Raw genomic sequence first — 26,555 nt, 5'->3', positions numbered from 1 at the left:
CGTTTTTTAAAAACCAAGCTTTATTATTTATATTTTGGCACCATAGGCAGTAATTCACAGAATGGGTCGCTTCAAGCTGTTCAAGATTACCAGGGAACCCCCTCACAAACACACCCCCACATACAACATTTAGAACAGAGGAACAGATTCATGGCCGCCGCCTCTGCAGAATGAAGGAGTCTTTTCATAGAGCAAATCTCACTCTTATCTGAACAGCCAGACTCCGGATTTTTGTAGTGGCTTTAGTCAGGCAAATCTGTCGTCATCCATTGCTCAGAACACGTAAAGAATTATAAGGCCCTGATTCATTGCTTACAGATGCTCAGCTCAAGTACAATGCTGCAAGCCCCATCTCAGCCCATCTTAATTCAAACTGAGAAACAAAGTTTGGTTCGTGCATCCCGAGTCATCCAGGAACCAAATTCCAAAGTAAGAGGATAAATATTTCTTCGTGGTTCAGTATAACATGTTAACAGTCCTAACCCGACACTAAGCTATCTCTGATGCAACTTGGGACTTAGTCATGTCTACATCAGGCATTTCTTCTGAATTTATAAATACTTCACAAGCTGACTAAAGCAGAACCACCATAACCCAGGCCTGCATGTGAAGATTTGGGCCTCAACGATCAAGTGCTGCTTTACAAGGGACCTCGAGTCTTTGTTCATTCCAGAAATGCTGAAAAGGGGCAGCATGCAGGAAGGGGTTGGGTGTAGGAGACTGAAAGCAGTAGGTCGCTTCAGCTCAGAGTGAAACAGTCAAGGTATTAACCTAATTTCTGAAAGACACTTAAGAGACAAAGGAAATAAAGGGTAAGATCAAGTATTAACCTTTTATTCTCATAATTTTTTTTTCTTATTTTCCATAAAAATGAGAAAGGCCAATTTTGTTTACTCTGTCATGCGGACTTCTTTAAGGAGTCACCAGATCTATTAAGGGACCTCTTAGATTTGTGGCCCATGGAAATCTCCTCTCTTCGTCACAAGGTACAAATACACAAAACACACACTGACATGACTTCTTGCAGGTACAGCTGTCTTCAGTCGCTTTATTATTGCCCCTCAGCAACAAAGTGGTAATGGCAGGTGCTGGAGTGACATCAGGAACGCCAGAAGGAGGCAGTCAGGAAGCCCTTGGGGACAGGAACCTCCCTGTGCTGCAGACACTTCTAGTCGGGCAAAGACAAAGAAAACCAATGATTCTCTGATAACACTGCTTCCAACACCTGACAGTTAAAGAAGGATGTGGTACGTAATACATAGTGGAATATTAGCCATAAAAAAGAACAAAATCATGCCATTTACAGCAACATAAATGGATCTAGAGATTGTCATACTGACGGAAGTCAGACAAAGATAAATATCATATATTACTTACATGTGGAATCTAAAAAAATGGTGCAAATGAACTGATTACAAAACAGAAATTAGAGTCATAGATGTAGAAAACTGTGGTTACCAAGGGGGAAAGGGGAGAGGGATAAATTGGGAGGCTGGGACTGACATATACACACTACTATATATGAAATAGACAATAAGAACCTTCTGTATAGCACATGGAACTCTACTCAATACTGTGTAATGACCTATATGGGAAAAGAATCTAAAAAAGAGTGGATATATGTGTAACTGATTCACTCTGCTATGCAACAGAAACCAACACAACAGTGTAAATTAACTACACTCCAATAAAACTTAGTTTAAAAGGAAAAGGCTGTGGTAAGACCTCTCCTGCATCAGCTAGAGTGGAGGGCAAAGGTCGGGCTGCCCTTGCGTCCATCCCACCCTCGTCTCCACACACTGGCCTCGCGGTTCACTAGTGCTGCTTATCCAACTGAGCTACTGGAGACTGGACGTCAGCAGGCTGTCTTGGTAGATGCACCACAGAGTTCTCAATGATTTGTCAGAATTTACCTCTTCAACTTTTTTGGCACATGGAAAAAGGAAAGGAGTCTAACTCAAAGTACAGTCTGTTCTCATGAAGAAAAGTGACCAGTTCCCTAGACCTGAGACTGAGAAAAGAACCTTGGCCAAAATGCAAAAAAAAAGTTATCAGTGAGCTAAGATTCATTAAATATATTTTACATGTATTTTATTCTGCACAGGCAGTATGGACAGTGACACACAGAAAAATAATGAAATGGCAGCCCTTAAGGTGAAGAGGGAATGATGGACAAAAAGCAAGGGGGGGTGGTTTCCTGGTGGCCTAGAGGTTAGAACTCAGTGCTGTCAATGCCGAGGGTCTGGGTTCAAGCCCCGGTCGGGGAATGAAGATCCTATAAGCCGCACGGCCAAAAAAAAGTAGGGTTCAGAAAAATCAAGGGTAAGAGACTGCAATCAGTCTGGAGGGGAGGTCCAAGACTTGTCAGACACAGACACTGGAGGCTGACAACAGCTTGGGATATGCTGGTCTAAGGGCACCTTACCTCCAAGAACTGCTTGAGGCGTATGAAGGAACCCATCTGCCCTGAGCTTGTGATGGCTTCAATCCTATAAGGAGAGAAAGAAGACAGTACCTATGGTTCACACATATCTTTTAGAGAAGGGTTAGGGACCTGCTGATCTGGAGGAAGTGGCAGAATGAATGATTCCCAGAGATGTCTTCTAGACTTAGGATGCTGTCACTCTACTAAATGGTCTCAGCACTTTATTTCAGACAAAGGGGTAAAGGAGAAGAGAGCACTGTTGCTTCTCAAGGTCTCTATCATCAGGTGAGATGGGTGTTGTCAATGCCTTTCTCCCTTCAGTGAGTTGAGAGGGATGAGAAAGGGCTTTGAAGTTGAATCCCCCAAAAGAGTCAAGCCAACTGGCTGATCAATCAGTTTCACCAACTGATTTACTGAGCGGGTTTGACTCCTTGGCTTCCTTCATGACTGCATGTTGTCACCATCCCAGATTGAGTTTGGAAAACAAGAGAGTTTTAAATGGGATCTGAATCCAAGATCTTCCTAATTTTTTTTTTATTTAGTCAATAATATTTAAGAGAGACTTAGTAGAGTTCAAAAGTGTTTATTCAAATAACAGAGAGGAGAAGGATGGAGCTGAAGATGTCTCACTCAACACAAGTGCTTCTGACTGAGTCAGAAATAGTATCTGAACTTCGCGGGTGGTACAATGGATAAGAGTCTGCCTGCCAATGCAGGGGACAGGGCTTTGATCCCTGATCTGGAAAGATTCCACATGCTGTGGAGCAGCTAAGCTCACGCTCTTAGGGCCCGTGCTCCACAACAACAGAAGCCATCTCCGCAATAAACCCGCACCCCACAATAAAGGAGAGACCCCATCAGAACAACTAGAGAGGGCCTGAGCACAGCAACAAAGACTCAGTGCAGCCAAAACAAATAAATAAGATAAATTTTTAAAAAAAGAAACAGCATGTGACAGCAGCCACGGGCATCTGATTTCATGAGTTTTTACCTACCAAATTCTCTGGTGTCTACTCAACAAGTCTAATACCTTGGGAAGTAGTCCTCTTTGATGAGAAGTATCATCTTCCAGAACTGGACCTGGTACTGCTTCATGAGGGCATTCCCACACACCTAGAGGGGAAGGTGCGCACCGTCAGAGCAGGGAATGTAAACGCACACTCAGTCATAAAGGATAATCAGCCCTTTGCCTCTCATTCCTATCAAGAATTTCAGCCGCAATGCCATTCAGCCAGCTAAGCAAGGGAATTAAAATCCAACTTTCTTCTGAAGCATTCTCATGTATGGTAATACCTCCACATTTAACCAGACCGCCAGGTAGCCAGGTGTTTGAGAGGTTGTGACTCAAACTTAATTTACTATTGATTTTAAAGGAACAGCATTACTTCCCAACCTTGGTAATCAAGGTAGAAGGAATACCACGTGTTTTCAATGACTCAGGATCAATGTTCATTTACTGTGACTGCAGGAGCTGTCAGGTGAGTAGAAACTGTTGGCATTATGGCCCAAGTGGTCTCAGATTTGTTACGGCATGTTCTCCAAGCATTTATTCTTTAAGAGCTGTCTCTTTTTCACAGAAACCCTTATTGGTACCCTATAGTGGGGGCCCCTTATGGGCAGACAGGACTGTACACAGCCTTCTAGATGAGACAGGTACCTGACCCAAGCTGGTTAATCTTATTCTCTCTCCTGTCTATTAGCAATCCCACTGATGGGACACTAGTCCCACTACACTGGGTGACCACACTGAGGCTGAGGGATACAGCCCAGGAGCATCTTCTCCACTGTGTGCCGAGAAGCAGAGAAGGGTGGCCTGCAGAGCAAGCAGAGGCAACCTGCAGGAGGAGCAAACATGAGAAGACCATGCAGTCCCAGAGAGGGGCTCCCTTGGTCCCTGGCAACATCCCAGTTCCTGGTTCCAGGCCCTGGTGGAACCAGGTTCAACTATGCATCCTACCCCCCATTCTCCGAGTGAGTCACTTCTATATCCCCAAAGCAAATTCCTTTTCATCTGTACTGGGATGTACAGTTTTCTGTTCTTTATAATGACAAGACATCCACACAGAGAAAGGAAAGTACACTGGGAAGAAAAATCCAAAGCTAGCTTTCTCTTGGGGCTTGGGGAAAAATTTGTAACACTGGCCCCTAATGGTGTTCACCATTAGTCTCTATTTGTTTATTCGTCATGTCATACAGCGGCCCACTGGTGTTCTCTTGTGTGATAATTGTACTACATACCTCTAAGAAGTCAAAGAGGAGGGTGGCCGTCACATCTGACAGGGGCTCCATGTTTAAGATCTGTGCCAACCAGCGCCAACCATGATTTAAGCCATGAGGGTGAGTCTGGGAGCAGAGAGGTTTGGTCAGGATTTAATCTCATTTTATTAAGAGTTCTACATTGCCAACGTTACCACCCAGCCATTACCAAGGGGACATGAACCCCCTGATCACCTAACGTAAGCACATGCCACAGGGCAGAAACAACAGAAGCCAAACAAATTCTGTTTTTAAATATTGCAACACACTGGGACCCACACATTCTTCACTGGATTCCTTCAACACACAGCTGTCAGCCTCAGTTCCAGGAATCCCAGTTACCCTTATAAACAGTTATCTTAGTGACATTTTATTAATTATTCCTGGTACCTTTAGCACAACACCTAGGACATAGCAGGTGCACAGTAACAAGTTCCTAGATTCAGTCAGCTTATATTCCTTTCTCTTTGGGTTTCCAAGTCCACTAACTTCTCCATCTCTCTAATCTCCATTCCTTGCAAAATGAACTATGCAGGCAGGTCAAAGCCCTGGCCCTCTGCTGTGGCTCTGACATTGACAAGTGTGTATCCTTACACCTTGCTAAGCCTCCGTCTGTCCCTCTGTGAAGTAAGGTATGTAACCTTGGTATGTAATTGGTCTCTAAGGCATCAATTAGTCTCTGAACAAATGACTCTGATGATCCAAAAGTTTCCTAATAATCAATACCCATTTCTCTAAAGAATACCTACGAAGCAGCGCTATTCTTTAACTTGTCACATGATGGGACTGTTCCTCTGAAAGGTCGGTATTTCCTTCAGGGAAGATATACTAACATAGACCCTGGTCCGACCGCTCATTATCCATAGTAACCCTTCTCTGCTACCTCTTGTTGGTTTCCATATGGCCACCGGAGCTGGATGATGGCGGCATAGAGGCGGATCATCCCAGACATGCGCTTGAGAAAGTTGTCCTGCTGCTCTACTTTGGAATCCTTCACTTGGTAGCCAAGCATCCTATGTGGTAAGAAAAAATTCAATGTGATAGAGTCAAAGTGAGGGTGACCAATCCATTACTATTTATGGCTAAAAGTAACAACATACCATTACATCTAGAATTGTTACTAATACATTATTACACACGACTACATTGGTAGATGTAATTTTGCTTACAAAACACTCACATCCATTGTCAAATCTGCAACATATAAACCTTGAGAGGTAAATTCCTAGAAGGTAATGAATATTATTACCCCCATTTACAAACAATGAAAAACAATCTTTAAGGAGATGAAAAAACTCCTGTTTTGAAAATCTGTTAATAGTCAAAACAAGGGTAAAATTCTAAGATCCCTGGATTCTAAATCCAGAATTCTTTCCTCTGTACTATATTGATTATTGATACTCAAATCCACAAATTCTAAAAGCCACCCAGTTTGCATGAAGACACTGTATTCTCTGACAAAATGTTCAAGGTACATAAGAGATGCCCTGGGGAGGGGAAATGAATCTCAAGTCTCTCTCTCTTCCATTCATCACCTGGGGACAGTAAGGAGAACACTTCACCTCTGATAGTCTTCCAAAGCCATTCCCTCTTTGAATGCTGGATAGAAAGGAACAGAGTAAGGACACTTCTTGTGCAGGTGAGCCAGGATGAGGGCCCCTACTCTGGGGTGGAGCTCCCAGATCCCGGACGCCACGACCGCGATGGGGAATGCTGCTTCGTGATGGGAGGCCACTTCCTCCTCCCCTTGTTTCTGGGAGCACAGAGAGGGGAGATTTTAAGTTAATATTCAAGAAAGGCTTAAAGGTTAGGCACCAGCCTCTTCTTCCCATACCTTTGGCAACAGGGTTTCTCACCACAAATTTCTCTGCCAGTTTGTACTGGACAAAGTCCAGGCCCTGTGGGTTAAGTGTGACAGACACGGAGCGCCCGCCAGATTGAACAGGTTTTCCAGAAAGTAAGCTGTGGATCTTGTCAAAGATCTCCTTCAGCTTCGAGCCTGGGTATGACAGAGATAGAGTCAGTGATAAGATACAACTGCAGTCAATCTATTTTTTTCATCACTGCAATAACAAAGCCTCTGTATAAACCCAGCCCTACAGAAGTTCAGAGCCTAAAGCCAAAATACAGATGCACAAACATATGACAATCAAATACATGTTGTGGAGGATGTGAAAGTACATAGGGTGTGGTATTATTTTGAAGGAATTTGTCATTGGTAGAATGAACTAATTCTGAAACTGACACATCAGAGATGAATAGTATAGAAATAGGTGTTGAATTGTTCTAGATGCGACAGGTGTGGCTGATGTGCCTCAAGGAGTCACTTGTAACTCCAGGGAAAACCTTCTAAAGAATCTCCAATTCACAGTGGCTTCCCCTCCTTCTCTTGGACCTACCTTCCTCTGTAGAAGCTATTATTACATTCATATTATAGATCCTGTGTGCCCCACCTTCTACACTGGCTATTTAGATCAAGATGAGTTAAGCTGAGCTAATCAGCCAGTTGACTGAGTCAATTCCCTGAAGTGGCCAGTCCTGTGACACACACATACGTAAGCAGTGGTGCTGCCATGTGGACCAAAGAACAGCCATCTACAAAAGGAGAATGAAGTGGGCAGAGGGAAGCCTAAGAGAAGAGAGAAAAGGGTCCTAACGTTTCTGGCTCCTGAGATCCAGCCCCACTCCTGCCGTAGCAAACTGATTTATCTTTAGGACAAACTCCTCACTCTACCTATTTCTCCTTCCTTTCCTTTTTTTTGGCTTAAGCAGATATGAATTAGTTTCTATTATTTAAAATTAATGTTTGAATGAATACAGCATCTCCAATTTACCTGCCAAGTTCCTAATACCCTGCACCAAGTTCATAATCATTTTAAGAAATATTTAAAAATCTCAGAAATATCCTCCCTAGACCACTGATTCAGTTTCATTGAAAAAACAGGGAAGAGGGGTGGCACCTTTCTTAGGAATTAAGAGAAAAAGGAAGAAACCAAGAGTTAAATAATGAGATGTCATAGAAATTTCAAGGCCAACAATCCCCTGAAAACAGAAGCAGAGACTCTAACCTGAGATATTAAAATATGTATGTTTCCATCAAATTTACTCAGCTCACGTTCCTGCCAACCTATAATCCTACTATTTCTTTACTGATGGTTTCAGAGGGCCCCACTGGCCAAATCCCCATTCAGTCTCTCTCCCTGTGCCCCTCGAATTAGGAAAATCAGATCCCAGCCCAGTGCCTGACATGGCCTCCCACATTCTGTATGCCACAGTGGCACCATATCTGTCTTTAAGTTCTGTTCCACATTTGACTACTCATGGACATGCACCTCTAAAGAGGCAGGAATTAGGTCACCTCTTTCTCAGTCACTCCACATCTACTGAGCACTAACTCTGCAGAATGTCTGTGTCTGACTGGGCTGTAAGCTCTCACAGAGCTTACGATACTGATGGAAACAAAGGGACACAGTTGTGAAGTAGGTAGGAAAATCAAGAACAGCAACTGCTGCTGCTGCTAAGTCTCTTCAGTCGTGTCCAACTCTGTGCGACCCCAGAGACAGCAGCCCACCAGGCTCCCCTGTCCCTGGGATTCTCCAGGCAAGAACACTGGAGTGGGTTGCCATTTCCTTCTCCAATGCATGAAATTGAAAGTGAAAGTGAAGTCGCTCAGTCGTGTCCGACTCTTAGCGACCCCATGGACTGCAGTGCACCAGGCTCCTCTGTCCATGGGATTTTCCAGGCAAGAGTACTGGAGTGGGGTGCCATTGCCTTCTCCGAAGAACAGCAAAACCAGAGCCTAATCAGATACAGACAGTGAACCAGAGGAAGCAGTCATGGGGATGACTCCCGGGTTCAGTTAAGGTGACTGAGTAGATAAGGTGCTACTACTGGTTACTTAGAGCAAACCAGAAAAAAGCTGGGCGAGAGGAGGATGATGAGAGGCCAGCTCGGAACATGCTAAACGTGCAGAGGCTGAGAGATACCTAGGCAGAGATGCCCTGCGGGTAGCTGGAGCAAGGTAACCCGAAGCTCAGAGGAAAGGAATGACCCAGAGACTGAGCTGGGTGTCATGTTGCAGAGGTGAAGTGTGAAGCCAGGGGGGTCTTAGAATGAAAACTGCAGGGTGAAAGCACATGCCCAGGACACACCTACCAGCCAGGTGGGGGCAGGAGACTGAGGAGCCCACAAGAGAGAGAGGGAGGAGGAGAAGCTGGAAATTAATGTTCCATCAGAAACTAGAGGACTAGAAGTGATAGAGAAGGGAATAGTCAACAGGGCCAAAGTGTAATATGAAGATTAGAAAAGACTGAGAAAACACAAAATCAAAAGAAACAGGTTTTAGAATGTGAGTGACAAGCATGTTTAAAGGGAAAGGAGCTTGTAAAGAAAGCCATTTTGTAGAAAACAGAAGAGCTCTCTCTTGAGAGAGATAGGAGGGGACGATAACAAGGCTGCCGAGGCTCGTTCAGGGCCGAGCGGAAGGGGAAGTGTGGGCCGGAAGGGTACTGCATTCTTTGAAACAGGATGGTTTCAAAGCAGGTAAATACAGCTGAGTATTACTGCAGTGGGGGGGTTGGGGGGTTGAGGGGGGAACCTGAAGACCTTACACCTGATGTCTCGGTTTTCCAGACGAAGGAGGAGGCAGGGGTGCCTGTGGTCAACTGAAGGGGAAAGACGGAGGACGAACTTGAGCAGACCAGGAAGGTGTGGGACAACTGTCTGGTCAACCTTGCCCTCAATGCCATGGCTACTAAAGGAAATGGCACTTTCAATTCTAGAAAGTGATACATATTTACTTACTTAGACCTTGTTTTGTTTCAGAAGGAATTTCAGGCAGCAAAGTGATATGTAAGTTCAGTCACAGAGCCTCTCAAAGGCAAGAAGTGCAACTTTCCACGCTTCTTATGCTATGCTATGCTATGCTACGTCACTTCAGTCATGTCTGACTCTGTGTGACTCCATAGATGGCAGCCCACCAGGCTCTCCTGCCCCTGGGATTCTCCAGGCAAGAACACTGGAGTGGGTTGCCATTTCCTTCTCCAGTGCATGAAAATTGAAAAGTGAAAGTGAAGTCGTTCAGTCGTGTCCGACTCTTAGTGACCCCGTGGACTGCAGCCTACCAGGCTCCTCCATCCAGGGGTTTTCCAGGCAAGAGTACTGGAGTGGGGTGCCATTGCCTTCTCTGCCACACTTCTTAGGTAACAAGTTAATCAAGGGAACCTGAATGGAGGTTAAGTCAGAGCAGCTTCCCAGCTGCACAAGCTCCCCAGCTACTTGGCAGCGCAGTCTATACTGTGGAGGCTTCCACATCTGAGCTCTGTTAAAATGAACCTCTGTTTCTAAAGAAGAAGAGGGGTCTTTCCCCTGTGTGGTTCTTCTTCTCTAAATCTCAGTCTCTGGAGAGACTGAGTAGGCATTCTGAATATTCTCATGTATTAACAAGCAGGTTTCGAGTCTGGAAAAGCTAATGTTGTAGGACAAAAGCAAAGAATGCAAGTCACATCCTAGGCTCCCTAAGGGGTGCTTTCCACAGTAACTTCCAATTGTAGCTAAGAGTCTTCCTAAATATTTACTACTAGTACACAACTTATTTAAAAAGAAAAAAGAGTCAACAAACACATAATGATTACCTTCTACACGCAGAAAGTAAACCAGCCAAGGCACATAGCTTACACACCTGATCCAACAGTCAACATTTGCTCAGACATAATCTATTTATAGGAACCTTACAGACAAGTGGATTTGGAATCTCAATAAACACTGGTACAATGAGGTGAAGGGCCATGTTCTTAGCTCTCTGACCAACCTGCAATGGTAGAGATCTGGCTCACTGGAATGGTGGCAGCCTTCTGGAGGTCCATCTTGATCTTTTTGGCCTGCCAGAGGAAAGTAGCAAGAAGGCCAACAGTGTTTTGAAGAGCTGAGTACGTGCCATTAGGATTGGGGATGTGATGTGACAGGCGAGCTACATTTCCTGGGGACATGAGGCTGTGGGGGGGCACCATCAGGCCCAGAGAATGCCCAACTCCTTCCCGCCTACCTGACTATCTTTGCTGTTGCTCAGGCCCTCGAAGGCCAGCACACACCGACTGGAGGCCTCCTGCAGCTGCTGGTACCACTGCATTGTACTGTCTTGCACCTTCATCTGGAGGTCTGAGGAATGAAAGACACTTCCATAAAAGGAGAATTGACTGAACACTTAATATGAGCCAGGTACTGTTCTAATCAACTTAAGTAGGATTTGTTGAACATTTAATATGAGTCAGGTACTATTCTAATTATATATGTATTACCTGCTTTCACTGTCATAATAATCCTACAAGGTACATTCTATCATCTTCATTTTATAGATAAAGAAATAGCCATGGAAAGGTTAGGTAATTCAGCAAAGATACAATGCCAGGAAGTAGAAAAACTAGATTCCCACAGATCTGACTCCAAAAGCAGCATTCTCAACCATTATGCTGTATCAATTCCCTCATGTTTAAACATATATTCTGTACACACTTATTTAAAATACTCAGTAGCAGCAATGTGAAATAATATATCTACTAGGATTATAGAGAATTTCAAGTCCTCATGGCAAGTGTTGGAATCTGAAGCCAGGCTCCACATCAATCAAAACTGAATGGAAATCATTAAAAGTACCGAATCTTACATTATGTGAAAGTTCTGATAAATTATCCTGTAGCTTAATACAGTATTCAAAACATGTTCTCACTTCTTTTCACATTCTGAATTACACAACACGTTAAAGGACCATTTCCACGCCAAGACCCACCTTCGTTCGGCTTCGCCCCTGGGCCCTGGTTGGGAACGGGCAACTCTTTGTGGGCCTCCGGCCTCTGCTGCATCTGTGACTCTTGCTGCTTTATCCGGGCCTCCTCTTCATCCCGCCTCCTCTTCTCCTCACAGGCCCTCCGGATCTCCTGATGCAAGTTCGAGAGGAGGTCGCGCATTTCCTGTAGCGCTCCCTCAGCCGCAGCTTGGTCCTCTACTGTGGGAAAGCCGTTCTGTCACGGTGACAGAAGCAGAGCTCAGTGGTTATTTCCTGAGCACCTGAGGTGCTGAATCATGCATCACACAAATCCATGTATTTCTAAACTGGAATTGTGTCAAGGGAGTACCCACAGTCAACATGTTGATACCTACTGCTTTCCTGTCCTCTTAAAGGTAATACTGATTTCCCATCACATCCACAGTACCGAAGGGGAGAGCTTTCAATGCTCTCACCAACACTGGGAACCAGCCTGTGTTTTCTAATACCTTTTCCCACTAATAAGTGATACGGCTTCGTGAAGAAACACGCAATTTTAGATCTGGAGAAGAAAATGTTCAAGATGAGGTAGAAAACAGCTTGCTTGCTTTCTGCTGCAACAGCTACTACTGGGGCCATGTCCAAGGGATGGAGAAGCCAACGTGAAGGTGTTCCCATACACAATCTGAACGACAAACTACGACAGATGACATTATACATCAAGTATATAAAGTTCACGTGTTCTTAATGATAGTAAAAAAAAAAAAAAACCAAAACCTCAAGTCACTGTGGGAAAATGCTAGGAAAGCAACTCTATATTCTGAAGACTGATCAAAGCAAAGACTCAAATATTTATCCTTCCTTCTCTGTATAGACTGTACTTAAGATAGTATATGGGGAAATTTTCTTTGTAGTAGAATTCCAGCTAAAAAATACGGAAAAGTGATAGAAAAACTTAAAATTTAGCACCTCTAATGAAATAACAAGTATGAGTAAGGATCAGCAATGGCTACTAAATCATTAGCTAGAGACTCATTGAAATCTTTAAACTGGAAAATAACACTGACAGTATCTGAAACCACCAGTTGACCTTAACATCACAGGTAGAAAGACCGTCAGTAGTCTATGCCTCCTGCTGTGATTCATTAACAAATACACACCCCCAACTATGAAGTACTGCTGTGGGGAAAAAATCAAATGTGATCCGATCAAGCCTCTAGACTGTGCTGTCCGGGAGGGTAGCACACACAGCCACACACGGCTCTTTACATTTAAATTGAAAACTTTCTAAAAATTAAAATACAGTTCTTCAGTCACACCAGTCACATTTCAAGTGCTCAATGGCCATGTGTAGTTACTGCATGGCACAGATATGAACGTTTCCATCATCACCGAAGATTTGTTAGCTCTGCCCTAGAGAAAGTTACAAATTCACAGAAATACAGGGAATAAAAGAACATATAAAAATACACCAAAGGGTTAGGGTTAGCAATTGCACTGAAATCTTCAGAATGCAGAAAATTCTATTCACAACAATCAGATTCTTCAACAATGGCAAAAGAAAAAAGAGAGAGAGAAGGGAGGGGGAGTCTTGAGATTAAAAGACTTACTTAAGTAACAGACACAGCACACCAAAAAGTTGCACTGAGTATGGATGCTGATTTTCCAATCAGTTATAAAAAAAATTATTGAGATAACTGGAGAGATTTGAACACTGACTAGACATTTGATCATACTGAAGAAATTATTAGTTTTTTAGGTATGATATTAGCGTTTTGGTTATGTTAATATAGAGTTTTAGCTTTCAGAGATACACACTAAAGAACTTTCCAGATGAAGCAGTATGCCTGAGATTTACTGTAAAACCATCTGAGGGAAGGGGTGCAGGTGGCACCATAGACAAAAGGAGACTGTCATGTATGGAAGCTGTCATGTATGTCATATGTCATGTATGTCATGTATGGATTCTTGTGGAAGCTGGGGAATGGGTGCCCAATGTACATTATGCTGTTCTCTCCACTTCTATGTAGGTCTGATATTTTTCAAAAAGGAGGACAAACAAAAACCCCAAAGAGAGATATGAAAGGTAACAATAAACTTCTGCCTTAAATGGGATGAATGCTTAAAGCTCTTTCTTTTTTTTAGCCACGCCATGCACCCTGTGGGATCTTAGCTCCCCAACGAGGGACTGAACCTGGGCCCTTGGCAGTGAAAGCAGAGTCCCAACCACTGGACCACTAGGGAATTCCCAGCGCTGAAAGTTCTTAAATTTAGAATTCATACAAGTTGATTTCGTTAAAACACAAACTCTCATAGAGATATGAACTAAGGACAAAGAGCATACAATTCATAAAAGTATGAACTGGTACAACTTAGAGATGTTAACAGTTCAACAATAAGTGTTTTCAATAAATTTGGTATGGTTACGTCGGAAGTTATGCGATTTCATCTGTTCAAATATTTGGGATTCCCTGATAGTTCAGTTGGTAAAGAATCTGCCTGCAATGCAGGAGACCCTGGTTCAATTCCTGGGTGGGGAAGATCCACTAGAGAAGGGATAGGTTACTTATATTTACTGAATACCTATTACGTGTCAATAGCTGCAGTTTTTAACACTGCCTTAAAAACACCAAAGTATTTGTCACAATTATAGTAATTATGCTTTCAAAATGTCATGTTAACTGGAAAAAGCAATATCCATTTCGGTAAGGTTTTAACTTTTATCATAAACATGGCAGGTGTCCAGTATATATTAATGAACTAAAGTGTTCTGCAATTAGACAAAACAAATATTTTTTAACCTAAGGTAAGAAACTCTCTATCTACAGAAGCCAAATTAGGGTGGGGAATCTCTCTCTCACACACACACACTCTCTCTCTCTCTGTCAGAGAAGAAATAAATGCTAACCGTGGTTGTCTCCAGGTAAGAGGATGATAAGTGATAATAAGCAGGTGATATTTTTAAATCACAAAACCATTTTGCTTTTAAAGTTCTTCATTTCAAAGACAGGAGAGAGAATGTTCTTGAAGCCCCCTCACCTCAGAAGTGGCCCGGATGATCCCTGAGACAAGACTGCACAGCTGGTTGCCTCGGGTCCGGAAGGCAGACAGGTCGACCTGGAGCAGGTCCCTGTGCTGGTCTGAGGCGTCCAGCTGCTGGCTGAGGTGCAGCACCTCCTCCTGCAGGGCGTAGAGGCCACGCAGGCGGGCCTGGCCTTCTTCCTTCCGGAGCCGCTCCTGCTCCTCTTGCTTCAGGCGCTGCTGCTCCGCTTCCCGCAGCTTCAGGTTGAGGATCTACAGAAAGGGCTGTCAAGTTAAGGGGCTCCTGGGACTTCTCCTTCTACATTCCTCCAGTCCCACGCGGACTGCCTGTTCTCACAGATGGGCCCCAAGTCAGCCACAGAGTGGCAAGACAGAGGCGGGTCCTCTATGACTGCCAGACAGTGAACACCCACACGGATTCTCCCGGGCGCTGACCTTCGCTCTGTGACGATGCTCGGCTTTCAGCTTCTCTTGCTGCCCCAGGGCTTCTCTGGAGCTGAATGAAATATGGAGGGAGGAAGAGTCAGGGATGCTTCCTAAAATTGTTCTGCCTCTCTTTGATTTGCATTGGTCATCTTTGCAAGGTTGATCCTTTTTCTAGGTTATAAGCTTCTCTGGCTATTTTATTTTGGCATGTAAGGACTCAGATTCTTCCCTCTGGGTTTTATGTTGGGAAAGAGCTCTGGTTGACCATGCTGACATTCCCCTTGTAATTCAGGGAGACTCACCTCTTCTCCATTACTTCCCGTAAGTCCTGGAATTCTTTATGATGCTTCAGTTCCTTTCGTTCATCAAACCGCTTCAGCTGTTCAGATGCCATCTCAGAAAGGGCCCGGACCTTCTTCTCCTGCTCCTCCTGCCACTGCCTCAAGCCCTCCTGCAAAGGGTCAGCACCTGCTCTCTGGAGCTCCATTATACCCTGCTCATCTACCCCTGTGAGACGCCCTCCCATCAGGCCTTAACCCCATCAAAGATATTCCGGGGCATGGAATCATCTTCCTATTTCTCAAAATCTTTGCTTGAATCACCTGTCCCCTTTGGGTCAATCTTTAAATTCAACTGTTGTGGAAAGCTTTCCCAATTTGCTCCATACTGTTCCTGTCACTCCAGCATAAGCAAGAATGGATGGGATTTTACCAATATATTATCAAATAGCCCTGCACTTTTAACTTTCCAACCTGTGCATTCTTTTTTTTTTTTCGGCCACGCCCTGTGGCTTGTGGGATCTTAGCTCTCCCACCGGGGATCAAACCTGGGTTCTCGGCAGTGAAGGCAGGGTGTCCTAACAACCGGACTGCCAGAGAATTTCCATCCTGTGTATTCTGATGAGGGCTTCAGGGTCATCTACAGAAATTCTTATTCTAATTCTGTAACTATGCTATTCCTATCTCACTTCTTTCCATAAGTTATTATCTCTGCCTAGATTCTTTTCCTCCATCTTCACTTAGGAACATCCCTTTCTTATATACCTAAAGGTACCAGGTATTTCATTTATTATTCACAAGAGTACTCACATTTGACTTTTAAGGGCATTTAGACATTTTAACTATCAAAATTTAAAGTGTACCTATCCTCTGACACTTGTTCCATTTTACAAACTTGTCCTGAGGAAATACTTGCCTATGTGTGCAATGATATATGCATAAAAATGTTCATTACAGCCCTGTTGATAACGAATTTGAAACAATTTAAATCAACAGGGAAATAAGTATAGTAGGTCATCCTAGAGAATACGCTGTAGTCTTTAAAGAGAATAACATACTATATATATATATAGGCATGGAGATATATCAAAACATACTTTTAAAAGATATCAAGGTACTCTATTCTGAAACTTATTTTGCAACACGAGGGGGATTATCAGCAGTGAAAAACTCTCTACTTAGGTCTGGAAGACAGAAAGACCATGGACAAGTAATGACTGACAGAGCAGAGCTGAGAAAACCTGAACACACACACTCTCTGTCTCCCTCTAACCATCCCCCACCGTCTCCACGGCTACATCCTTGAATCTAAGCACTCATCACCCTTTTTCATCCAGTGTCAAAGTGACGGCTTAGTGAGTGTTGCTCTCTCTTACTCAGACTATAATAGTCTTCTAACTATAGTTCACTCATTTCTCTTGCTTACTTCTGCCTCTCCCTCCAGCAAATAAACTCTATGAGGATATGGACTGCGTCTCCTTTGTTCATTGTTTTATCTAGATCTACATTCTAAAGGAGATCAGTCCTGGGTGTTCATTGGAAGGACTGATGCTGAAGCTGAAACTCCAATACTTTGGCCACCTGATGCGAAGAGCTGACTCACTGGAAAAGACTCTGATGCTGGGAGGGATTGAGGGAAGGAGGAGAAGGGGACGACAGAGGATGAGATGGCTGGATGGCATCACCGACTCGATGCACATGAGTTTGGGTGAACTCCGGGAGTTGGTGATGGACAGGGAGGCCTGGGGTGCTGCGATCCATGGGGTCACAAAGAGTCGGACACGACTGAGCAACCAAACTGAACTGAACTGAGAACAAAAGTGCTCAATAAATATTTGGTGATTCCATGAATAAACGGATGAGGGTAGATGCTAGAATTTCACTTTATAAACTCACCTATCTGTAAAAATTTTTACAAAAGCATGCATTGTTTTTCTAATAAAAAAAGTAGTCACCTGAAAGTATCACACCATTTTAAATCAGCTATACCCTAGTACAAAATAGAAATTAAAAAAAATAAAGTTAAATAAACATTAAAATAGTGTTATCCTTTTTTCAAGAAGCTGTTAAAGTCCATCTTCTCAGTATAATCTTATCTGACAATGCAGATCATCTTCAAATTTTGGAAAAGTAAATGGAAGCCAAGAAAGTCTCAGTAATCTTCCTAGGGTCACAGGTAAATTAGAAAAGCTAGGACCTGAAACCAGCTTTGACTTGAGAGAGCTTACTCGTGACTGTTACACTGTAACCATCTCCCTAACTGAGATGAAGCCACTAGTAGGTGGGCAGGGTGATCAGCATGTGGTGGACATTCTTAGTCCCTGAGGAACTGCATTTGAATATGGCTCCCTAGGGTCAATGTCAAGCCTGCCTTACTTCACGGGTTACTTACTGCTCCTTTCATTCTGTGCACCAGCTCATACATGCGGATGCAGCCTTCCACTTTCATCCCCCGGGGGGACTGAAGTACCACAGGCTCTGTATGTGGAGACTCATATTTGTCCTGTATAGACAGAAGACAGAAAAATTAAGCTTTTAAGATGGTCAAGTTGGTATTATTCTGTCTGAACAAAAGCCACATCCCCGCTTACAATCAGCAACCAATAACAACAAAACAATTTAGGTGCTTTTCATGATATTGACCTTATTCTAATTGTTCTCCTTAGCAAATTAAGTGGGTGTTTTTGCTTTGGACAGTTTTTTTGTGTTATTTTTTTTGCTTGCTTCTTTATTTTGATATGCCTAGTGTATTCCCCTTTTTTTCTTTTCTAATAAGTGTCCATTTTTGCTGGGGTGGGTTGGACGGAGAAACCCCAGCCCACATTCCTAGTTCATCCATGCCCCCTAGCCTCAGGGGTCAGTAGCCATGAGATCAGCCCAGCAATCAAAGTACTCTATCCCTCTGTACCCAGTGTCTACTTCAGGAACGAGGCTTATGACTTAAGCCAGAGTCTACCTCTGAACTTTTCTTTTTTATATATCTATTTATTTATTTTTAATTGATTGATGACTGCTTTACAATTTCTGAACTTTTCCAATGGAGGTATTTTGGAGGGATTTCTCTTCTTCTGGGGACGCTAACCTAAGCAGGTATCTGTCTAGGGCTATCAACAGACATCTTGCCACACAGTCTATCTGAAAGATGAAATCAAGAAGTTACACAGAACTGAGAGAAGAGAAGCAAAGCCCCGTGTTTGAGTCACTGGATCAAGTCAGAAATAATATCAAGGAGAGACAAGCAGAAAATAGATCCTCCAGATCAAACTGATTCCACATTCCTAGACTTCCTGGTTATATGAACTATTAAATTTCTCCCCTGACCCCTTTGTTTTGTTTAAGCTAGTTTAAACTAGGTTTTCTGTTACTTAAATACCAGAAATTCCTAATGATACAATTTGTTATTTAAAGCCATTCAAAACTTTACTTAAACCTTAAGAATTATGGAATTTTATACCTGGAGAGGCCCTCAACAATTTAGTCCAGTACCAGATTTACAGATGAAGAAACTGAGGGAAAAGGGAAAAAACTGTAGGGAGAGAGGCATCTTTCCCTCAGATGCCTGTCTGAGGGTATGCCACAATACTGGCAGGATCAGAACTGGAAACTGCTGCCTCTGAGAAGCTGCTCACAGAAACTTTTTTTTAATCTTGAAATAATTACAACTCATTGGAAATTGCAAAAAATGTACAAGGAGGCTCATGCACTCGATATTTACCCAGTTTCCTCAAATAGTAACATCTTTCACAAATACAGTAAAATATCAAAAACAGTAAACTGATGGTACAAGTCACATAACTTGTTCAGATTTCACCAGTTCTGACAGGAATTCACTTGGGTGTGTGTAGTTTTATGCCATTTTATCTCACATATAACAACGATTATAAAGGTCAGAACTGTTCACCACAGAGATCCCTGGTGCCACACCTTTACATCTCCTACCCGTTCTCCAACTCTATAATGACTGTATTTCAACAACCTTAAATAAATGGAACCACATGGCACATAATCTTTTTTCTTTTGGCTGCTCCACATAGGATCTTAATTCCCCAACCAGGGATCAAACCTGCACCCCCGCACTAGAAGCCTTCATCCCAGTTTTAATTTGCATTCCATTAATGCCTAGTGATTGAACGTATTTTTGTGCACTTATTTTGTCATCTGTGTATCGTCTCAGGTGAAAATGTCTGTTCATATCTTTTGGTCATTTTCTAATTGAAGGTTAGAAAGTTTCTGTTTAACCTTTGAGAGTTTTAAAAATATATTCTAGATATATAAACCTTTGTCAGACATCTGATTTGCAACTATTTTCTTCCAGTCACGAGTTTATTATTTTTCTACTGAGAATTTTTTAAAAAACATTTACTTATTTATTTGGCTGCTCAGAGTCTTGCAGCATGCAGGATCTAGTTCCCTGACCAGGGATCAAACCCAGCCCCTCTGTACTGTGAGGAGTTTTAGTCACTGGACCATCAGGAAAGTCCTCAGGTTTTTTATTTGATGAGGTCCAATGTATTAATTTTTCCTTTTATGGATTTAGTTTTTAGTGTCAAATCTAAAAACCCTTCAACTGACCCTGCTGCTGCTAAGTCACTTCAGTCGTGTCTGACTCTGTGCGACCCCATAGACGGCAGCCCACAAGGCTCCCCCGTCCCTGGGATTCTCCAGGCAAGAATACTGGAGTGGGTTGCCATTTCCTTCTCCAATGCATGAAAGTGAAAAGTGAAAGTGAAGTCGCTCAGTCGTGCCTGACTCTTAGCGACACCAAGGACTGCAGCCTACCAGGCTCCTCCATCCATGGGATTTTCCGGCAAGAGTACTGGAGTGGGGTGCCACTGCCTTCTGATAATGTTTTTTTCTCCTAAAGTCTCATAGTTTTACATTTTGAGTTAATTTTAATGTAAGTTATGAGGTTTAGGTTGAAGTTCATTTTTGCACCTAAGATGAGGTGCAAAATATAAACTTAAAAGTAAACTTCTTATGCATGGAATCATGCAGTCTTTCATAATATGAATAACCATCTCTGTCCTATATTACTTTTTAGGATTATTATTTACTGTACTATAAATTGTTACTTATTGCAAATAACTCTCACAAAGACATTTCCCCAAAGAAGTTATACAAATGGCTAATAAGAACATGAAAATATGCACCACATCACTAATCATTAAGGAAATGCAAATCAACACCATAGGAGATATACTTCTTACCCACTAGGATGGCCACTGTGGGGGAGGAAAAAAAACCAACAGTAAATAACAAATATTAGCAAAGGTATGGCAAAATCGAAACCCTTGTGCACTGCTAGTAGGAATATAAAATGGTACACTTGCTGTGGAAAACAATACGATGGGTCCTCAAAAATTTAAACACAGAATTACCACATGATCCATCAATTCCACTTCTGGGTACATACCCCAGAGAACTGAAAACAGCTACTCAAACTAATAGATGTACATGCATGTTCATAGCAGTACTAGTCACCAACAGCCAAAAAGTGGAAGCAATCCAAATGTTCAGAGACAGATGAATACAGTGTAATACTATTCAGCCTTAAAAGGAAGGAAATTCTAGCACATGCTACAACATGGATGAACCCCTGAAGACAGTATGCTAAGGGAAATAAACCAGTCACAAAATGACATACATGATTCCACTTTTATCAAGTATGTAGAATTGTCAAATTCATGATGGTTTTTAGAGACTGGGGATGGGAGGAAATCAGGAGTTACTGATTAATGAGTATTCTTAGTTTGGGATGATGAAAAAGTTCTGGAGATGGATAGTGGTGATGGTTATACAACACTATGAATGTGCTTAATGCCACTGAATTGTGACATTAAAAATGGTTAAATGGTAAATTTTATGTCATGAATATTTTGCTAATTAAAAAAATATGTTTGCACCCTTTTATCTTTGATGCCTATTATTTGGGCATTTATTTTAAGACAGCTAGAAGATATACTTTAAGATTAAAAAGAGAAAGATCTCTCTGCAGAAAGTTTTTCAGAGGAGTATCTTTAAAAGCAATGAAATGGAAAAACATAAATGCTAAATAATAAAGGAACAGTTCAATAAATTACAGGATATTACATATCCTGTAAGTAGATATTTACAAAGGTGGAAATAACATGAACAAATAATTCAAATAGTTAGCAAACAAAGTAAAGTCAGAAAGGAAAATTAGAACACGAAAGTACACATACAATTTAATTATGCAAAGGTATAAGGATGCAGGCTTATGAGACTGGAAAGGAGTAACTGTTGACTGAAATGATGAGATCATAGGGAGATTTAACTTCTTCCTTTTGATGTAATGTTTTCAGTAACCAAAAATTTTCAGTGAGTATGAACAAAAAGGACTTTGTCTTTTGGAACCCAAACATGAAAAAAGTAATCTCTACCTTTCTAAAGAGTTGCCTAGTCTTATTCTGCTGACACAAAAACCTTGAAAAAGCAAAATAATGCTATAATGCATTATTTTAGTTTAGAAGGCTTTTCTTCTTTACATTCTTAGGCCAAATACTACTTCCTATATCTTACTTTGATCCAGAAAGGATTTAATGCAGCTTATAAAGAACATAAAATATAATAACAAGCACAAACTAATAGTCAGAAAACATATTAAACAGAATGAGGCAGATATATAGAGATAGAGACAGAAACGAATCATCTCTAAGATATATTGTCAAGTGGAAACACAGAAACCAATGAAAACAAACAAGATCCACAATAGTATATTCTAGCAACTTTGTTTAAAGAGAAAGAAAAAAAACAGAAATGAAGAAAAAGAAGTACACATGGAAACTCTCTGACCACCCAGTGGTTAAGACTCTGCTCCCAATGTAGGGGGCAAGTGTTTGATCCGTGGTCAGAAAACTAAGATCCCACATGCCACACAGTGTGGTCAACAGATTAATTTAAAAAAATATAATCACCAAAAAGAAAATACATATGTTCTTACATATCTGTACTTATACAAACTAACTCTGGAAACAGGAAGAAAGAGAAGAGCAAAGCACAGCAGAGCATCAATAACAATTTGTTTTTAAGTGGGAGAACTATCTCATCCTCTGTCGCCCCCTTCTCCTCTTGCCCTCAATGGAGGTGACAGAGGATGAGATGGTTAGATGGCAGCATCAACTCAATGGACGTGAGTTTGACCAAACTCCAGGAGATAGTGAAGGACAGGGAAGCCTGGTGTGCTACAGTTCATGGGACTGCCGAGTCGGACACAACTCAGTGACTGGACAACAATAACAACAATAAGAGAAACAAAGGCAGGAACAAAATCGAACCAAAAAGTTACAAATTCATTTAGAACCAGTGAAAAGGTATGTAAGTCTAAGAGCAAGTATAAAATTCATTCTCAGTCTTCCAGCAGGCAACAACAAAAAGGGAGACCTTAAGAGTTAAATGTAATGCTTATGAGAAAAAACAATCCAACTGCTCAAGAAATTAACCACTATTCTTGGTATTAAGAGAGGAATTTCTCTCTCTGGTCTTCATAAAAAGATGTGGTAAACACTGTTCCTACAAATAGCTACATGAAGAAGAAGCAATCATTACTTTCTCAGAGTAAAGTCCTTGTAGTATGACAATGATATTATAAGTTAGACACTTCAACTTTGCAGCCACCATTGTCTGTCCTAAGCTGAGTAAAAACCTTACCTTGGTTCCATTTGATGTTGCTGAGGAGACTGGTGAGTAGGCAGGGTTTCTGAGAGGAGATCTGGGAACAGATGAAGGTTGGTCAAGGGCTGAAGTAGACACAGAGGATGCTGACGTCTCAGAGGGAGGTGCGTTCTTTTGTATGTGGGGCAGGACATGATCTACTACCCATCCAGAGTATGAAGACAGCTTGGGAAGAGACATACATTCTTGTAAAACATCCTAGGAGACAAGATAAAAGTTAAGTCCAACTTGCATGTTAACTGATCTAAGAAACCAAAAAATAATTTTGTCCTTATAATCCACTATATGCTTTACTGAAAACCTAAGAAGTCCTAATAAGCATAAATATATACATACATGCTGCTGCTGCTGCTAAGTCACTTCAGTCGTGTCCGACTCTGTGCGATCCCATAGACAGCAGCCCATTAGGCTCCTCTGTCCCTGGGATTCTCCAGGCAAGAATACTGGAGTGGGTTGTCATTTCCTTCTCCAATGCATGAAAGTCAAAAGTGAAAGTGAAGTCGCTCAGTTGTGTCAGACTCTTAGCGACCCCATGGATTGCAGCCTACCAGGCTCCTCCATCCATGGATTTTCCAGGCAAGAGTACTGGAGTGCGGTGCCATTGCCTTCTCCGATATACATACATACCAAGACCCAAAGTAACTGTATTAACAATCAGAGATGAAAAGAAAGTACAGTAGTTTCTTGATAATGATCTTGACTACTACCTTTTTAGAGTATCAGACTAAACAATCCTAACTGCAGAAAAAGGAACAATTCACAAAGATGGTCATTAAAGTAGACCTGAAAGCAACCTAAAACGTTGGAATGGAGAAGAACATATGAGGAATTTTGAAGTAAACTATGGCATACACACGACATGAGTCTGAGTGAACTCCAGGAGTTGGTGATGGACAGGGAGGCCTGGCGTGCTGCGATTCATGGGGTCGCAAAGAGTCAGACACGACTGAGCGACTGAACTGAACAGATGGCATAAACACTCAGTGAATATTAGTCATTTAAAAGTGCTGTGAATTCTATTTTTTAATAGAATTTTTAAATCTATAATTTAAGATTCAATTTTTTCCAGTTTTATTGAAAAACAGACATACGTCACTATAAAAGTGTAAGGTGTAAACATGATGGTTTGATTTACATAGATTATAAAATGATTAAATAGGTTCAGCTAACATGCATCTTATCCCATGTGTGCACACATGCCAAGTTGGTTCAGTTGTGTGCAACTCTTTGTGACTCTATGGACTGTAGCCTGGCAGGCTCCTCTGTCCATGGGATTCTCAAGAATACTGGAGTGGGTTGCTGTGTCCTCCTCCAGGAGATCTTCCCGACCCAGAGATTGAACCCCCATCTCTTACATCTGCACTGGCAGGCGGGTTCTTTACCACTAGTGCCATCTGGAAAGCCCATCTTCTCATATAGGTAAAATCAAAAGAAAGAAAAAAGGACTCTCAACATGTACTCTCTTAACTTTCTTACATATGGTATAGCTGTGTTAGCTACAGGCATCAAATTGTATCTTACATCCCTCGTACCTTTATTTTTGGATCCCATTTCAAAAGGTGTTTTTTTGTTTACTTTACGTTTCTGATATTTCATTGTTAGTGTAAAGAAATGCAACAGATTTCTGAGTGTTAATCTTGCATCCTGCTCCCTTGCTAAATTTATTTATCAGTTCAAGCAGTTCTTGTGTGGAGTCTTTAGGGTTTTTTACATACAGTATCATGGCAGCAGTATATAATGACAATTTTACCTCTTCCCTTCCAATTTGGATACCTTTTTATTTTTTCTTGTCTGACTGCTGTGGCTAAGACTTACAATACTATATTGGACAGAAGTGGTGAGAACAGGCATCGCTGTCTCATTCCAGATTTTAGTAGGAAGTTTTTCAGCTTTTTACAACTATGGAGTATTGTGCTGGCATGTGGGTATGTCATAAGTAGCTTTTATTATGTTAAGATAGGTTCCTTCTATACACACTTTGATAAGAATGGATTTTTGTCATGAATGGATGTTGAATTTGAGTCAACAACTTCCTCCTCATTCTTTACACCAAAATAAATTCCAGAAGCAATGCTTCAAATGTAAAAATAAAACCACACACACAAAAAACACCATAAAACAGGAATAAATTTTAACTGACAAACTAGAAAAAAAAAATGCAATGTATGACTCAGATAAAGTAATATTATTATCCCTAATACATAAAGAACTTACAAAATACTGGCAAAACCCCAACAAGAAAATGAGCAAAATGAGCCTAAGAGATATAAACTGGCAATTCAAAAATAGATATAAAATTGGCTCTTAACACCATTTGGGCACATCACAGAAAAGGCTGATTAAGGGAGAAGTCACCAATAAACGCTAAGAGTGGAGGTTTGACAAAATACTAATTACGTACATTAGTATTAGGAAAAATGATGAATTGTAAGTGGAAATATCTAGCAGATGCCATTGTGATCAACTGATAAGTGTTAGCATCACCAGTGCTGGGATGGGCTGAAGCAATTATGTGCTACGGATTTAAGTTACTGAGAACACCTCATCATTTCTGCGTTATTCGTGCCAAGAATGCATAACCCGAGTCGACATCGAACAGACTGATGGAATTCATCGAACAGACTCATGATGGAATTCATCCTATAGAATGTAAGGTATATATACTCCTTAAAACTGTCAAAGACAGAGAAATGCTTTAGAAGTGCTATATATTTCCGTTTGAAGAGACTTCATACCTATAGCTAGATTACGAGCAACGCGGGAAAAGGCTATGCCTTAAATATCGCGACATTCCCCCACCTGCAAGGTCTATTACACAGTTCAGAACATCTTAGATGCAGCGACCACGCCCCCACTGTTTCCAGGTGTGCCCGATGCCATCTAAAAATTTGGTCAGGGTAAGAGCTGAAGGGCGCGCGCCACAGAGGAAGAGACGGTTGGATGGCATCACTGACTCAATGGACATGAGTCTGAGCAAGCTCCGGGAGATAGTGAAGGACAGGGAAGCCTGGCGTGCTGCAGTCGCCAAGAGTCAGGCACGAGTGAGCGACTGAACAACCACCACCAACAACCGCTCACCGCTCAATCCGATCTCCCAACACAAGAGACGCGCAGTAATAAACTGACCCTGAGAGGCCAGGGCTGCTTTGACAACCAGAGCGGAGGCGCCTAACTTCGGCAGCGGGGAGCAATGAAGCCTTCAGAGAAGAGCATTTCTGAAGGGGAGCTCCTGAGAAGCTAGAATAGTGGAGAGAAATAGAGAGCAAACTCTAGGACACGGCGACGCACACACAGGAATCAAGAAGCGGACGCGTGTTGTGACAAAGAACGCAGGGGCTCCTCGGAGGTGGGCTTGCCAAAGGCTAAGGAAGGGCAGAGGCCCCGGACGAAGGGCGGGTGGGATCGCCGCCCGCTTAGGGGCCACTGCTTACCTCACCCCGCAGCAGCCAGTCGCGGTCGTAGCAGAGGCGACCTTTGTCGCAACTGCGCAGAGCCTGCAGAGTTTCCCAGCAGCGACCCTCAGAAGGCATGGCCTGCCCAGCTACAGATCTTTAGACGCCCCGCTTGTGACAAAACAAATCCTCGAATCAGCCGCCCGGAAACAGGTCCTAACTTCCGCTTCCGGGGCGGACAGGCAGGAGCATAGTTCAACTCCGCCCCCATGGCTGCGTGGTCC

The 26,555-nt window shown here is 42.2% G+C and overlaps 1 protein-coding gene across 1 annotated transcript; it reads right to left on the bottom strand.

Annotated features, from left to right (window-relative positions):
- On the bottom strand, positions 1–26,555 carry GLE1 (GLE1 RNA export mediator). The gene is made up of 16 exons (XM_061433719.1): positions 26,311–26,555; positions 22,856–23,077; positions 17,580–17,690; positions 15,212–15,360; positions 14,919–14,979; positions 14,481–14,735; positions 11,466–11,697; positions 10,725–10,837; positions 10,491–10,560; positions 6,538–6,680; positions 6,244–6,434; positions 5,565–5,694; positions 4,664–4,768; positions 3,456–3,538; positions 2,426–2,489; positions 1–1,168 (listed from the first exon to the last, which is right to left on the bottom strand). Exons 1-16 carry the CDS (start codon positions 26,407–26,409, stop codon positions 1,100–1,102), a joined length of 2,097 nt encoding a protein of 698 aa, XP_061289703.1. The 5' UTR covers positions 26,410–26,555; the 3' UTR covers positions 1–1,099.

The sequence above is a fragment of the Bos javanicus genome, chromosome 11 (genome assembly GCF_032452875.1).
Source record: "Bos javanicus breed banteng chromosome 11, ARS-OSU_banteng_1.0, whole genome shotgun sequence".
Classification (NCBI taxonomy): Eukaryota; Metazoa; Chordata; class Mammalia; order Artiodactyla; family Bovidae; genus Bos; species Bos javanicus.
The sequence above is the reverse complement of the archived record's forward strand: the minus strand, read 5'-3'. Positions and strand labels throughout refer to the sequence as shown.

Coding starts and splice junctions, on each gene's coding strand:
- GLE1 (XM_061433719.1), bottom strand. CDS start 26,409: ATGCCTTCTGAGGGTCGCTGCTGGGAAACTCTGCAGGCTCTGCGCAGT. Junction 15,361..17,579: donor TGCACAGAATGAAAGGAGCA/GTAAGTAACCCG, acceptor GACCCTTTGCAG/GAGGGCTTGAGGCAGTGGCA. Junction 6,435..6,537: donor AACTGGCAGAGAAATTTGTG/GTGAGAAACCCT, acceptor CTGTGCTCCCAG/AAACAAGGGGAGGAGGAAGT.